The 14,860-nt window shown below is 38.9% G+C and overlaps 1 protein-coding gene across 5 annotated transcripts; it reads left to right on the forward strand.

Annotated features, from left to right (window-relative positions):
• Window positions 1–1,298: 1,298 nt before the first annotated feature.
• On the forward strand, window positions 1,299–4,854 carry LOC131313938 (malate dehydrogenase [NADP] 1, chloroplastic-like). 5 transcript variants are annotated; one of them, XM_058342455.1, is made up of 3 exons: window positions 1,299–1,611; window positions 2,984–3,584; window positions 3,694–4,233. In XM_058342455.1, exons 2-3 carry the CDS (start codon window positions 3,411–3,413, stop codon window positions 3,817–3,819), a joined length of 300 nt encoding a protein of 99 aa, XP_058198438.1. In that variant the 5' UTR covers window positions 1,299–1,611; window positions 2,984–3,410; the 3' UTR covers window positions 3,820–4,233. The 5 variants fall into 5 exon arrangements, 3 of the variants coding, with proteins under 3 accessions (XP_058198438.1, XP_058198540.1, XP_058198491.1); XM_058342508.1 differs by lacking the exon at window positions 1,299–1,611 and having other exon boundaries at window positions 2,835–3,275; window positions 3,403–3,584; XR_009196315.1 differs by lacking the exons at window positions 1,299–1,611; window positions 3,694–4,233 and adding an exon at window positions 4,254–4,854 and having other exon boundaries at window positions 2,830–3,584.
• Window positions 4,855–14,860: the final 10,006 nt, after the last annotated feature.

A 14,860-nucleotide genomic window follows, 5' to 3' on the forward strand; every position in this document is an offset into this window, starting at 1 on the left:
ACTCCTGCAGCAACCCACGGATCTCAGCGAACTGAGTACGAGTATCCTGACGGATCTCGATCAATTGTGTCTATTGATCCTCCACCATCCTCCTTAGGTTAGTAATCCCACGACCAACGTCAATGGGTGTGTCATCTTCTGTGTTTGGTGCCATCGAACCAGGCAAAGCCTTGCTCTGATACTACTTGACGCAGCGGAATTAACAAAGAGATTAGTTGCGTACTAATCAAACGAATGATAGGTACTCGTAGCCACGAGCAGTTCTTGAATCCTCAAGAGAAACAGACAAGGTCTGAGATTTCATTAATGAAAAAGTTGCATAAACATTAGGTTACAATCCCTTTAATAGGAAAAAAGGCGTAACCCTAGCAAAACCCTAACTAAAAAACGAAAATTCCCAAAATTTGGGGAAAATAATAAAATTGGAAAAAGGAAAGAAAAACATGACTTTCCCAAATAGAATAAACTTCTACGGAATTATACACTAAAAGTTATTAACGAAACAAATATTTCCTAAAACAGCAAAAACGTCCAATTGGAGGCCTAAACGAAGGAATTAGGTTGAAAAACACCACCAGTCATGAACTAGGGTGGTGAGTATTGATCGCAACGTGAAAATAAGTCAGCCCACCAAGTTTGGACCCGATCCGAGCTCGTCCGAAAGTTGCCAAATCGGGTAATTTGCAATTAAACAACGTTTGAGCTTCCGAGGCTTCGACCGGTCCAATTGATCATGAAATTGGGCCTCCACGTGTTCTACATCAGAGAGAGAGAGAGAGAGAGAGAGAGAGAGAGAGAGAGAGAGAGAGAGAGAGAGAGAGATGACGATGAACGGCGGAGCGAGATAGAGAGATGGCGATGAACGCCAAAGAGGTGAGAGAGGCGAGAGGCGTTTGGCGTTCCAGAACCCTAGTCACCCATCTTTAAATATAAAGGGTTATCACACTCTAGGTCCTTAGACCTTTACACATGAAACAAATTGCTCCCTAAATTTTTGGAAGTTTTCACTTCAACCCCTAGTCTCTTTGATTATATCCTACCTCTCTTAAAGAAGATCATGTTTGGGGTAATTTTCGCCTGGCATTTTTGTCCAATTTGGACAATTGTAGCCCTCAATTGTATGGATGTTGTCTTTGTTGGGTTGGGTATAATGGGCATTCTACTTTTTGCTTGTGGTGGGAAACTTGGTGCATGTGGTGGGTTACGTGTCTTCATTGTGAGGGTGTGAAGCTAATGTGAGGAGTTTTTGCATTTCCTGACTATTGAATACGTGGGCTTCATTGTGTCCACATGGAGCACTTCTGGTTCCCTTCAACTTTACTTTCCCCTTCTCTCTCTCTCCAACAGAAATTGCTGCCCCCCCCTCTCTCTCTCTCTCTGGAACGAAATCATCATCACCATCACGCCTGTACTCCTTGAATCGGAGAAGATCAAGGATGTTGAGTTCGAGAGATTTCGGGAATGGAAACAGCAGATCGCGATGAGAAGGTTGCACGATTCTTCCCCTGGACTTGGATTTCAACGCAGAATTCGAATTGCGTACCAACTGCATCTTTGTAGAGCTTCGCCATCCGAGAACGCTGTGCCTGTCGCTGTCGCTGTTTGTAACAGGTAATGTTTACAATGATCAGTTGTTTTCCGTTTTCTGGTTTAGTATGTTCTTCGGATTTTGTGATTTTGTAGTTTTTGTATTTGATTTGTGTATAAAGATTTATTTAGGACATCGATTTTTAGTTTCCCTTGTATTTTTTGTATGCGATTTGTCGTGCATGTGTGATTTTGTCCCTTTGTTCCCAAATTTTGTACCTAATTTAGCTTGCATGTCTGCTTTTATCCCTTTGTTCTTAAATTCTACACCTAATTTCACTTGCATGTTTGATTATGAAAATCTTGCTTGAGGAGATTTTTTTGTACTAGCATCTTAATTTTGGTTTAAATTTTTTGCATTGACCGGCGGGATGCATGTTTTTATGTGCAGGTCTCAATACATGCGTTGATGGACTCTCGATTTGGTTGACGAATTTACCATAGGATGCCAACGGAGCTAAAATGGTTTCTAGGGTTAATTGAACGAACTTGTTATGGAACAAGCTCAGAGCAAATGGCGAGTTTAGTTTATGGCTTGGTACCCCGTTCATGATTAGAGTTTACATCTTTGATTTTTACTACTTTACTGCACTATAGGTGATTTGTAGTTTTCTTTTTCCTATCTTTTTTAGCGATTTAGCGTATTTGCAAGTCCTGAAATTGTTGGTAAGTTTCCAAAAGAATTTTGTATTTGCGTGATTGTTAATTTCCTTTTAGCAAGATTGGGTTTTTAGGTTAGTCTGTTGTTAGTAGTGAATATTAAATTTTTGAGTTTTGGATTTCTAAGGTTCCTAATTGTATTGCGTATGTTCTTACGTTAAAATCAGAAAGGAAAAAAAGAAGTTTCATTTCGTTTAGCTGTGTTTGGATCAAGGTTTTTCATTTCCTTCTGCTATGACAATTACCTTTAATTTTGAATAGTTGCTGCCCCTTTGGATGGAGTGATTTCAAGAGGAATGAAACGGTTATGATTTTTTTGCCAAATCTCATTGTTTTTTCTAGAAACAAAATAGACCTTGCATTTGCATTTACTCAAATTTCACACATTTATTCAAACAAATGGTGATATTCTCCTTGCTATTCGTTTGGAAAACATGCAGCTCTAAATCTAACTTAAATATCATCTTCCTTTCTTCTTTTGATGCTTTTACGAGTCGTTATGTTACTGGTTGTGATTTTATGAATTGAATGGTTTCAATGAACCTTTTAACATCTACAAGGAGTTTTTTTTTTGAACTACCAAAAATTTCTACCAGTAACTACCAAAAATTTCTACCAGTAGTACTTGTGCGTGCATAATTTCTTCCTATTTAATGTGTTCTAGAAAATGCATTTTTCGATATGAATTTAGTGCGATGTATGACTATGTTAATCCCACTGTACTGGCATTGTGCAGGTTTCAACATAGTAATCCACTACTTGCTTGTGGTTCTAGCATCTCTTCTCCAAGTACCACCCCCTTGCATTTTTTTTACTGTACTTGCAATTGGTTTTGCACTCACATTGTTGAAACTGCTGCCCTCTGAAATCTCAGCTTCTGGTATGTCTTCTCCTCACATTGTTGGATGACTGGTTTAGCTTGGAATAAAAAAAGAAATATCAGCATCTTGGTTGAAGTAGCATAGAACATCATCATACTCATGAAATCAACTTCAGCCATGAGCATGTCATCCAAACAAGTGGAATAGGTAAGCTTTTTCTTAACACGGTCACAAAATAAAACCTTCATGTTTATCTTCATGTTTAGTATGTGGTGACATGTTTATCTTCATGTTCATAGCCATGATGAGTCACTGGTCCTTGTAATTCATGCAGGAGTGGCCATGGAACTAAAGGATTCATTATATCCCTTTTTGAGGGAGGTCAGTATTAGCATAGACCCTTATGATGTATTTGAAGATGTTTACTGGGCACTTTTGATTGGAGCAAAACCTTGTGGGCCTGGAATGGAACGAGCCAACTTATTAGACTTAAATGGGAAGATTTTTGCAGATCAGGTACTTTCGAATTTCATTGTCGGGTTAGTTTTAGTCTACATTAAGAAAAATAAACTTGAATAGAATTGTGATTCTCATTCTGCAACTGATTGTGGCTGAAATAACACAGGGAAAAACTCGTAATACAGTTTCATCGCGTAATGTCATACCTGCTAAGAACTCCCATGCTTTGACTAGATTAGATGAGAACAGAGCTAAATGCCAAGTCTCATGGAACTTTTCTAAATTGGCTTGAATAACTCGTATATATTTGGAGTAGTGCAGGGCTCGGGACACCCCTGTATTAGCCGCTGATTGTATCTGAACTTGATTGTATGTGCTGATTGTATCTGAATAGTTAGATATTTTTGTAGTGATGCTTTCATGCGGTACTATATTTATCTATAGAACTGGTTTGAATTTTGCAGTTCCATTGGAATATGTGGTGGTATCCTTTGGTTTGGCTAAAATGTTTGATGAAAAATTAGTTCTTCGTTGTCCAATGCAAGTCTTGCTGCTGTTGTAGGTTTTATGAAACCGTTTATCTGTAATTACTTATTGAGATTAGGGAAAGTCTCTGGTTCTAATTTTGCAGTACCAACACAGTCTTGCTGTTGTAGCCTTTAGGTTTTGTGAAACTGTTTGTTTGCAAATACTGATTGTAATAATGGGAACTTCGATACTATATAGGCTCTGGACAAAATTTGTTAATGCACAACCAGAGCTCTCCATCAATATCATTCCTGACAAGGCCAGCAACACTTTGACCATCATTGACAGTGGCATTGGCACGACAAAAGCTGGAATGCAGATGTGGTTTTGTACCATTATGTTTGGAATCTTGGGATCATTATATGCTATGCTTGGTTACTTAATTCTTCTCTAATCTTATTTTTTCAGATTTGGTGAACAATCTTGGTACTATTGCAAGGTCTAGAACCAAAGATTTCATTGAAGCCCTTTCTGCGAGTGCCGATGTTAGCACAATTGGTTAATTTGGTGTTGGATTCTACTCAGCTTACTTGATTGCTGATAAAGTCATTGTAACCTCAAAGCACAATGATGATGAGTAGTATGTCTGGGAGTCTCAAGCTGGTGGCTCTTTCACAATCACCAGAGACACCTCTAGCGAGGCTCTTGGCAGGGTTACAAAGATTACCCTCTACCTTAAAGAAGACCAGCTTGAGTACCTTGATGAATGCTGACTGAAGGACTTGATCAAGAAGCACTCCGAGTTCATCAACCACCCAATCTCTCTATGGTGAAGAAGTGCATTGAGCTTATGCAGCCTATATTTGTAACACCCGTTCCGAGCATGCACGTGCATCGCATATGACATTTAATTTTATGTTGCATAGGTCATGCTAATTGTTACACGTGTTGTGTTATCATTCGCATATCATTCATTAATTGTTTAGTGATACATGATTAAATTTAAGGGTTTAATTAAGTTAATTAAAAAGAGATTGGTCTTGGTAGGGAGAATGAAGGGGTAAGATGAGTTTTGCCTATTAGAACCCATACACCCAACCTCATGGGATAATTATTCCCTAATTAACCTTCTACGGTATTCTACACCATTCCACCCCTCCACCGCCTTTCTTTTGTATCACGTAGAGAGAGAGAGAGAGTGAGTGAGTGAGTGAGTGAGAAGAAGAAGAAGAAGAAGAAGAAGAAGAAGAGGAGGAGGAAGAATTGGGAAAAACTAATTGAAGGTAACCATCTTATACCTAATTTATGTTTTGGGTATTGATCAAACCTGTATATACCTGGATATTCATGTAGTTTAAGTCTTAATTAGGTTATAGAAGATTGGATTTTACTGTACTAAATTCGTCCATCTTTGGGGCATGTCAATTAGAGCTTGAACATAATTGAATCTGTTCTGTTCTTAGCGAATTTTTCTCACAGACTTTCCGACCTTGTAATTTTCTGGAATTTTTAGTGGAGATGGATATGCATGTCTAGTTTATTTGGTACAATTTTCAGAATTTATTTCAAAGAGGGGAAAAAGTTAAAAATCGCGCACCAAACTGCTGCTGTGAAACTCGTATTGCTGACTGCATTGACACAAGTTGGGAAAACAGTCATATCTCCTAGCTCGAGACTCGAAATCACATTCCGCTTGTTTTGCTGAAAACTAGACTTGTAGAGCTTTCCAACAATGCAACCCATGTGCTTTGGTTATGCCTGAGAAATCCATAAGTCTACACACACATACAATCTGTGCACAGATTGTGCACAGATTTTGTTGTGGGGCCCACCACGGGTCCCACACAAATCATCCAAACCGTTCATTAAATGTAAAATATTTTTTCAAGGGTTCCCGTAAAAAATAATCTCAATCCGATACCTATAGATGCTCGATCCAATCGTATAACTTTTCATTATCCGAAAATTTGAATGAAAAGTTAGATGGATGGATGAAGCACCTATAGGTATTGGATTGAACTTATTTTTTACGGGGACCCTTGAAAAAATGTTTTACATTTAATGAACGGCTTGGATGATTTGTGTGGGACCCGTGGTGGGCCCCACAACGAAATCTGTGCACAATCTGTGCACAAATTGCTGTGTGTGTAGCACAGTTCCTGAGAAATAATAGATTTACTGTTAAAGTTGACCCAAAATCTGTCTCTGCACCAGTTTTAGTATTTGTTAGGTTATAATCGCGAGGCTGTAGTAAGGTTACCTGAACTCCGTTTTTTATGAATGACCTGTCGATTCGAAGAGGAAGAAGTTTACTTTTCAATGGTTAAAGTGTCATTTTTCAATTCACGATTATGTTTCGGATACGGTCAGAACAGTACATGTTGGTCATGGTCTAAGTCTTATTCTTGGGAATTCTTGTATCAAATTTCATCGAATCATCTTTGGAGCATTGAAACACATCATCCATCGTTTTTATTGCATTGGTCTCATGCAGTATCATACTAGGGACGGAGATTAAAAAAAAAAGATCACATGCTAGACTTATTGATGCATTTTACTTGCATTTTAACATGAGTTGGTGTATGAAATATACTAAGTGTAGTGTCATTCATATTATAGGATCGGGGGACAAGTCTCCACCTCAAGGTATATACAGGTTTGATCAATACCCAAAACATAAATTAGGTATAAGATGGTTACCTTCAATTAGTTTTCCCCAATTCCTCCTCCTCTTCTTCTTCTTCTTCTTCTTCTCACTCTCTCTCTCTCTCTCTCTCTCTACGTGATACAAAAGAAAGCGGGGGAGGGGTGGAATGGTGTAGAATACCGTAGAAGGTTAATTAGGGAATAATTATCCCATGAGGTTGGGTGTATGGATTCTAATAGGTCAAAACTCATCTTACCCCTGCATTCTCCCTACCAAGACCAATCCCTTTTTAATTAACTTAATTAAACCCTCAAATTTAATCATGTATCACTAAACAATTAATGAATGATATGCGAATGATAACACAAAACGTGTAACAATTAGCATGATCTATGCAACATAAAATTAAATGTCATATGCGATGCACGTGCATGCTCGGAACGGGTGTTACAATTCTCCCCTCCTAATAAAATTTCGTCCCCGAAATTTACTTACCTTGTCCAAATAAATGAGGGTATTGCTTCTGCATGTTACTTTCAGCTTCCCACGTTGCATACTCTGTTGAACGACTCCTCCACAATACCTTTACTAGCGGTGTGATTTTGTTACGAAGGACTTGTTCCTTGTGATCCAAAATCTGAACTGGTTGTTCCACATAGGTCATATCATCTTTCAATTCCACCGTTTGAGGAACCACATTAGATGAATCTCCTTTGCACTTACGAAGCATGGATACGTGAAAAACATCGTGCATCTTAGCCAATTCTGAAGGTAAATCTAGCTGATATGCTGCCGAGCCCACCCGTTTCACAATCTCAAATGGCTCGATATATCTTGGACTTAATTTACCCTTTTTACCGAATCTCAACCGCCCCTTCCATGGTGATACTCGGACAAATACTTGATCGCCCACATTAAACTCCAAGTCTCTTCGTCTTGTATTAGCGTAACTTTTTTGTCGACTTTGCGCTACCTTCAGATGTTCTCGAATCACTTTTACCTTATCAATAGTAACTTTTACTAATTCTGGACCTAGAAACTCCTCTTCGCTTACCAACTTCCTTTCACCCACCTCACCCCAACACACTGGAGTCCTGCATTTCCGGCCGTACAATGCTTCATATGGGGCCATGCCAATGCTTGACTGATAACTATTGTTATATGCAAATTCAATAAGAGACAAATATTGATCCCAACTACCCTGGAAATCAAGTACACAAGCTCGCAACATATCTTCCAAAGTTTGGATTGTACGCTCGGACTGTCCATCGGTCTAGGGATGAAATGCTGTATTGAATTTCAGAGAAGTACCCATAGCGTTTTGAAGTCTAGGCCAAAATCATAAAGTAAATCTGGGATCTCTGTCTGAAACAATAGAAACTGGAGTGCCATGTAGTTGAACAATTTCATCCACATATATGCTAGCAAGTTTATCAAATGAATATGTGTTTTTAACGGCTAAGAAATGTGCAGATTTAGTAAGTCTATCCACGATTACCCATATACTATCATCTCCTGTTTTGGTTCGAGGTAATCCTACGACAAAATCCATAGTAATATGTTCCCATTTCCATTCCGGAATAGGAAGAGGTTGCAACAAACCTGTAGGATGCTGATGTTCTATCTTCACTTGTTGACATATCAAACACTCGGATACAAATTTAGCAATTTCACGCTTCATACCAGCCCACCAGTAATTCTCGCGAAGGTCACGATACATTTTGGTACCACCAGGATGCATAGCATATGCGCTACTATGAGCCTCCTCAAGAATTTCTCTTTTCAAAGACGGATCATTAGGTACACATAACCGGTTCCCAAAATACAAAATATTTCCATCTCTCACTGTAAAGTCCTTCTGCTTTCCTTTTCTAACCTTTTCCTTAATCTCATCCAAATCCTCATCTGATTGTTGCATTTCTCGAATACGATCTACTAGAAGGGGTTTAAGAGTAAGGCTAGCTAGTAGAACGGTTCCATTAACGGAAAGTTTTACCCGCAAAGAACGTAGATCAGCAAGTAAATTCTCTTATGTGCTCCGCAAAGAAGCCAAAGTGCCCGCAGATTTCCTATTCAAAGCATCAGCTACTACGTTGGCTTTACCCAGATGATACTGAATTGTGTAGTCATAGTCTTTCACTAACTCCATCCATCTACGTTGTCTCAAGTTCAGCTCCCGTTGTGTGAACAGATATTTCAAACTCCGATGGTCGGTGTAGACTTCGCATGTTACCCCATACAAATAATGCCTCAACAACTTTAATGCAAAAACAGCAGCAGCCAATTCTAGATCATGGGTGGGATAATTATGTTCATGAGGTTTCAATTGTCTAGAGGCGTATGCAATTACTTTACCATGCTGCATCAAAACACAATCCAATCCTTGTCTAGAAGCATCGCTATAAATAACAAACCCATCATCACCTGAAGGAAGAGATAATACTGGTGCAGTAGTCAACCTTTTCTTCAGCTCCTGAAAACTCTTTTCACAATCTTCAGACCACACAAATTTTACCCCTTTTCGAGTTAATCGGGTCAAAGGAACAACAATAGAAGAAAATCCTTGAACAAACCTGCGGTAATAACCAGCCAAACCCAAGAAACTGCGAACTTCCGTCACATTAGTCGGTCTCTCCCAATTGGTAACCGCCTCCATCTTTTTAGGATCAACAGAAATTCCATCCCCTGATACAACATGTCCCAAAAACACAACAGAGTCTAGCCAAAAATCGCATTTACTTAACTTTCCATATAACTTCTTTTCACGTAGAGTTTGTAATGCGATTCGAACGTGCCTTGCATGTTCCTCTTTGCTTCGAGAATAGATAAGAATATCATCAATAAACACTATCACAAAGGAGTCAAGATATGGTTGAAACACTCAATTCATTAAATCCATAAAAGCAGCTGGGGCATTCGTTAGACCAAATGGCATAACAAGGAATTCATAATGGCCATACCTTGTACGAAAAGAAGTATTCGAAACATCCTTCTCCTTTATTTTTAATTGATGATATCCCGATCTAAGATCAATTTTAGAAAATACTGTCGCCCCTTGCAATTGATCAAACAAATCATCAATACGCGGTAAAGGATATTTGTTTCGGATGGTCACCTTGTTCAACTGACGGTAGTCAATACACATCCGCATCGTACCATCTTTCTTTTTAACAAACAAAACTGGAGCACCCCATGGAGAAATACTAGGTCTGATAAATCCTCGTTCCAATAGATCTTCCAATTGAGTTTTCAATTCTTTTAATTCTGCAGGAGCCATACGATAAGGTGCAATTGAAATTGGTTGTGTACCTGGCAAAAGCTCAATAGAGAACTCAACTTCTCGGTCCACTGGCAACCCTGGTAATTCCTCGGGAAATACATCGGGAAACTCACAAACTATTGGTATATCCTCCACCCGCGGTGTACTTTTGTTGGTGTCAACAATATGTGCAAGGAATCCTTGACAACCCTTTTTCGACAACTTCTCGGCCTTCATTACAGAAATTATACGAGCAGAAGTTCTATCCCCACGGAATTTTAGTTGTGGATTATTTGGAATCTGCAATGTTACTTCTTTTCGGAAACAATCAATAGAGGCATGATAAGTAGATAACCAATCCATTCCAAGGATTATATCGAAATTTGTGATATTCAATGGCATCAAATCAACTGACAACTCCTTATCGCCCATTCAAAATTTACAGTCCCGATATATAACTCTAGTCAATAGAGTCTCTCCTGCAGGAGTGGAAATGGCCATAGTATATTCTAGTGGACTTGGGGGTCGGTCTACATGCTTTGTGAATGACAATGCTATGAATGAATGCGTTGATCCAGAATCAATCAAAATACGCGCTTCTTTACCAAAAATAGTGAGCATACCTGTGACAACATCTGGAGTTGCAATTGCATCTTGTCGATTCATAGCAAAGATTCTTCCTTGTGCTTTAGGTCTACCAACTGAACCACCACCACGGCTTTGATTTTTACCCTGAGAAGTACTTCCACCCATCTGAATGCTACCCGAAGATAAAGCAGACCTCGATGTTCTAGGACAACTTGAAGCCAAATGTCCCGGATCCCCACATCTAAAGCACCTACGGAATGATTCTGGTTCGGGACAATCTCGAACGAAATGATCAGGTGATCCACACCTATGACATGTAAGGGCATTGCTGCGACCACCAGAAAAAGTAGAATCCGTCTGACTTTGTTGCTTTGACACATTCGCTCGCTGTCCAGATTGGAATCCTTGAAATTGACTCCCACCATGGCTCTGAAAAGTAGAAGTTCCTCTCCCTTTAATTATGGATTGTTGGCCAAAGTTCCTTCCACCTGATGTAGATTCTGTTTTTCTTTTCTTATTTTGTTCCCGTTGTTCATTCAATAACCCCAAATCCCACTCAAAATTTGTTGCCACTTCGATCATATCTACAAAATTATTTAACCGTTGATTTGCCACATAAGGACGAAGTTCTATATTCAACCCATCCTCAAACATTCTGCATTTATCCTCGTCTGTGCTAACAAGATGCAAAGCGAAACGTGACAAGGTTGTAAACCGAGCTTCATACTCTGCTACCGTCATCTTCCCTTGCTCCAACTTCAAAAATTCCCGCCTTTGACCCATTTGGTAACTCCTTGGGAAATACTTTTCATGGAAGGCTTTGGTAAACATAGCCCAAGTGATAACTGCAAGTATAGGAGGAGCATCATTATTTTCAGGATTTGCCATTGGTGCAGACAATCTTTGTTTGGTAACCTCCCACCAACGTCGAGCATCTCCTTTTAACATAAAAGTAGCCAATAAAACCTTTTGTTCATCCGTCACAGCCATTATCTGAAAGATTTCCTCTAACTTTTTCATCCATTCCTCGGCATCAAGAGGGTTAGGCGGTCCATCAAACTCTGTAGGCCCAAGCTTTTTAAACCGACTATATATGGTGTCCCGCTCAGTGCGTGCCCCTGAAGAACTCGCTTGTGTGGCTGCCTGAAACTCAAAATATTTTGCCTGTTGAGTTGTTAACTGTATTATCGCTTCAAATAATCTACCATCCATGGTCGGCTGATTTCGTGCATTACTAGCATTTCCCCCTCCAGCATTATCATGTTGACCATCGTGGTCCATAGCTAGATATACAAAAATTCATCAAATAACATCTCAAATAACAAAAGTAAATGCATGACATGTTTCATGATCATTCTATTCCTTCCCATCCCCACGGACACAAGACAAACACCCTATGGTCCACCACTAGTCTAAACATGGCTAGTCTACAGAATTTACAACCTATGCTCTGATACCAACTGTAACGACCCGCTCTAGAAGGATTAACATAATCAGTCTTAATGAAAGCTTAATATCAACCTTAATGAAATTCATTCCATAAACGCAAGACAATGTCAACTAAGTATATTACAACCGGCTTCCAAAATAAAATTTACAAGAGAACTTTACAAGATGAGTTGAATTCACAAATGTTACTACAACTCTCCAAAAAATTATGTCAAAATATGAACTATGCCAAGAGGACACCAAGTCGACCCTCGTCCTCGCTCCTACAGCCTGTCAGACCAGTAGTGGACCAAAATTCTACTTCAATTACCTGAAAGGATTGTGAGTGTTACTACTTCATTCAAGCGGAAAGCATAAAACAATTTACACAAACAAACATGGATCGAGTTATGCTTCTAATCATAATTAGAAAGAAACATACTATTTTTCACAAACCATTAAGTAAGCAACAATATTTCAAGAAACCATAGGGTTGCTTCCCTCGCAACCAGGAGTTATGACGGTACCGTGACCCTATGAACAGAGTAATTCCAACAATTTATACCCTATTTGTGTACATCGAACAGACAATTTATACCATTCTTGTGTACATCAAGAAGAAAACAATTCCAACAAATAATACAACTATGGCATGCTCTTGAAATAAAATCATGTTTCAAGCAACTTGATCCATATCCACAACCGTCAAAAATTCCCATTTCCCAACTTGTGTCAGTGCAGTCAGCAATACGAGTTTCACAGCAGCAGTTCGGTGCGCGATTTTTAACTTTTTCCCCTCTTTGAAATAAATTCTGAAAATTTTACCCAATAAACTAGACATGCATATCCATCTCCAGTAAAAATTCCAGAAAATTACAAGGTCGGAAAGTTTGTGAGAAAAATTCGCTAAGAACAGGACAGATTCAATTATGTTCAAGCTCTAATTGACATGCCCCAAAGATGGACGAATTTGGTACAGTAAAATCCAATCTTCTATAACCTAATTAAGACTTAAACTACATGAATATCCAGGTATATACAGGTTTGATCAATACCCAAAACATAAATTAGGTATAAGATGGTTACCTTCAATTAGTTTTCCCCAATTCCTCCTCCTCCTCTTCTTCTTCTTCTTCTTCTTCTTCTCACTCACTCTCTCTCTCTCTCTCTCTCTCTCTCTCTCTACGTGACACAAAAGAAAGCGGTGGAGGGGTGGAATGGTGTAGAATACCGTAGAAGGTTAATTAGGGAATAATTATCCCATGAGGTTGGGTGTATGGGTTCTAATAGGTCAAAACTCATCTTACCCCTTCATTCTCCCCACCAAGACCAATCCCTTTTTAATTAACTTAATTAAACCCTCAAATTTAATCATGTATCACTAAACAATTAATGAATGATATGCGAATGATAACACAACACGTGTAACAATTAGCATGACCTATGCAACATAAAATTAAATGTCATATGCGATGCACGTGCATGCTCGGAATGGGTGTTACAATATTTCCAAAAAAAAAAAATCCGTTCAATTCAACGGGCATGACGGACGTGCCTTGCATGTCGCGGTGTACCTAGTATATATAGTAACCGGATCCCCTGAAGGATTCCGGATGGAGTGCTTGGTGCGGGATTCGGCCCAGAGCCGTTGGATCTAATCCAACGGCTGGATTAGGAAGTGGGAGCTCGCGGGTTATAAGGGAAAAATGGGTCGGGTTTAGACAAAACCCTCCAGAAAAATTCGAAACCCCCCACTCGTTCAGTTCCAGAAGCGAAGAGAGAGAGAGAGAGAGAGAGAGAGAGAGAGAGAGAGAGAAAGAGAAGAGAAGAACCTAAGCAGAAGATGAAAATCGAAAAACAACGGAGGTGAAGAAGATCCGAGGAAGAGGAAGACCGAACAAGGTATCTCTCTCTCTCTATCAATCGATCTTAGAAAGGGTAAGGGTTCGATTTTGTTTTGAGAAACCAAAAAATTAGAAAGGGTTTTCGATTTAGTTCCATTTCGATTTCAACAAGGTCATGATCTCTCTCTCTCTCTCTCTCTCTCTCTCTCTCAATTTCGATTTCATTCGGTTAGTGTTCTATTTCGTTTTTGAAAAATTAGAGTTTTTGGGGATCGATTTAGGGCTTCGAACGACATTCATTTTCTGTGTTTTTCTGCAGACGAGATTCATTTTTATAGGTTTTTCGATTTCATTTGGTGTTTGCTAGATGAATTTGTTTTCACCATTGAACAACCTGTTGCAGGGGTTTTTGCAAACCAAAGTGTACAAGTATATATAGAATCCTTTTCCAATTTTTGCGAATTTAACTCATATACTTATGTTATATCATCCGCCTTAAAACCAACCTTAGGTTCGCAGAAACTCATGTAGTAGCTCCAACTGTGATCGCTCAATAAAAAAAAAAAAAAAAAACCATTGTTGTAGGTCATGTCCGAAGGTACACACACAGTATTATTTACATATACATGTTGTAGGTTCCTTAAGAATCCTCTTTATGTTGCTAATTCATGCTGACAATCATCTTCATGCTCTGAGCCTTTTCAGAGTCCAATTTGTATATTTTCTCGACTTCTTGTTTCAGTTGTTGTTACTACACCACAATTTTGAGAACTCTAATTTACTTTTGTGTCTTGTCACTCTGCAGATAACAGTGAATGGGAGTTCCAGAAGTATGGTCGCTAGAGCATTTAGTGGCATCGCAGCGGACCTGTTCAAGACCAAATCCATTTCTTTCTTCTTTTTTCTGGGGATAGATATTATTTCTTTTTTCTGTTTTTTTGGATACATACTAGTTTGACATCCAAAATATCAAAGATGGGTGAACCACAAAGTTGAAGTATAATTTGTTTTTGACTTGGTTGTATGGTATTCAATAAATTTCATCTTCTTTTGATATATGTATAGTGTTCAAGATTCTTTTGTGTTTTGTGTTCACTGT

Source organism: Rhododendron vialii, chromosome 1a, assembly GCF_030253575.1.
Source record: "Rhododendron vialii isolate Sample 1 chromosome 1a, ASM3025357v1".
Lineage (NCBI taxonomy): Eukaryota > Viridiplantae > Streptophyta > Magnoliopsida > Ericales > Ericaceae > Rhododendron > Rhododendron vialii.

Coding starts and splice junctions, on each gene's coding strand:
- LOC131313938 (XM_058342455.1), top strand. CDS start 3,411: ATGGAACTAAAGGATTCATTATATCCCTTTTTGAGGGAGGTCAGTATT. Junction 3,585..3,693: donor GGAAGATTTTTGCAGATCAG/GTACTTTCGAAT, acceptor GAAATAACACAG/GGAAAAACTCGTAATACAGT.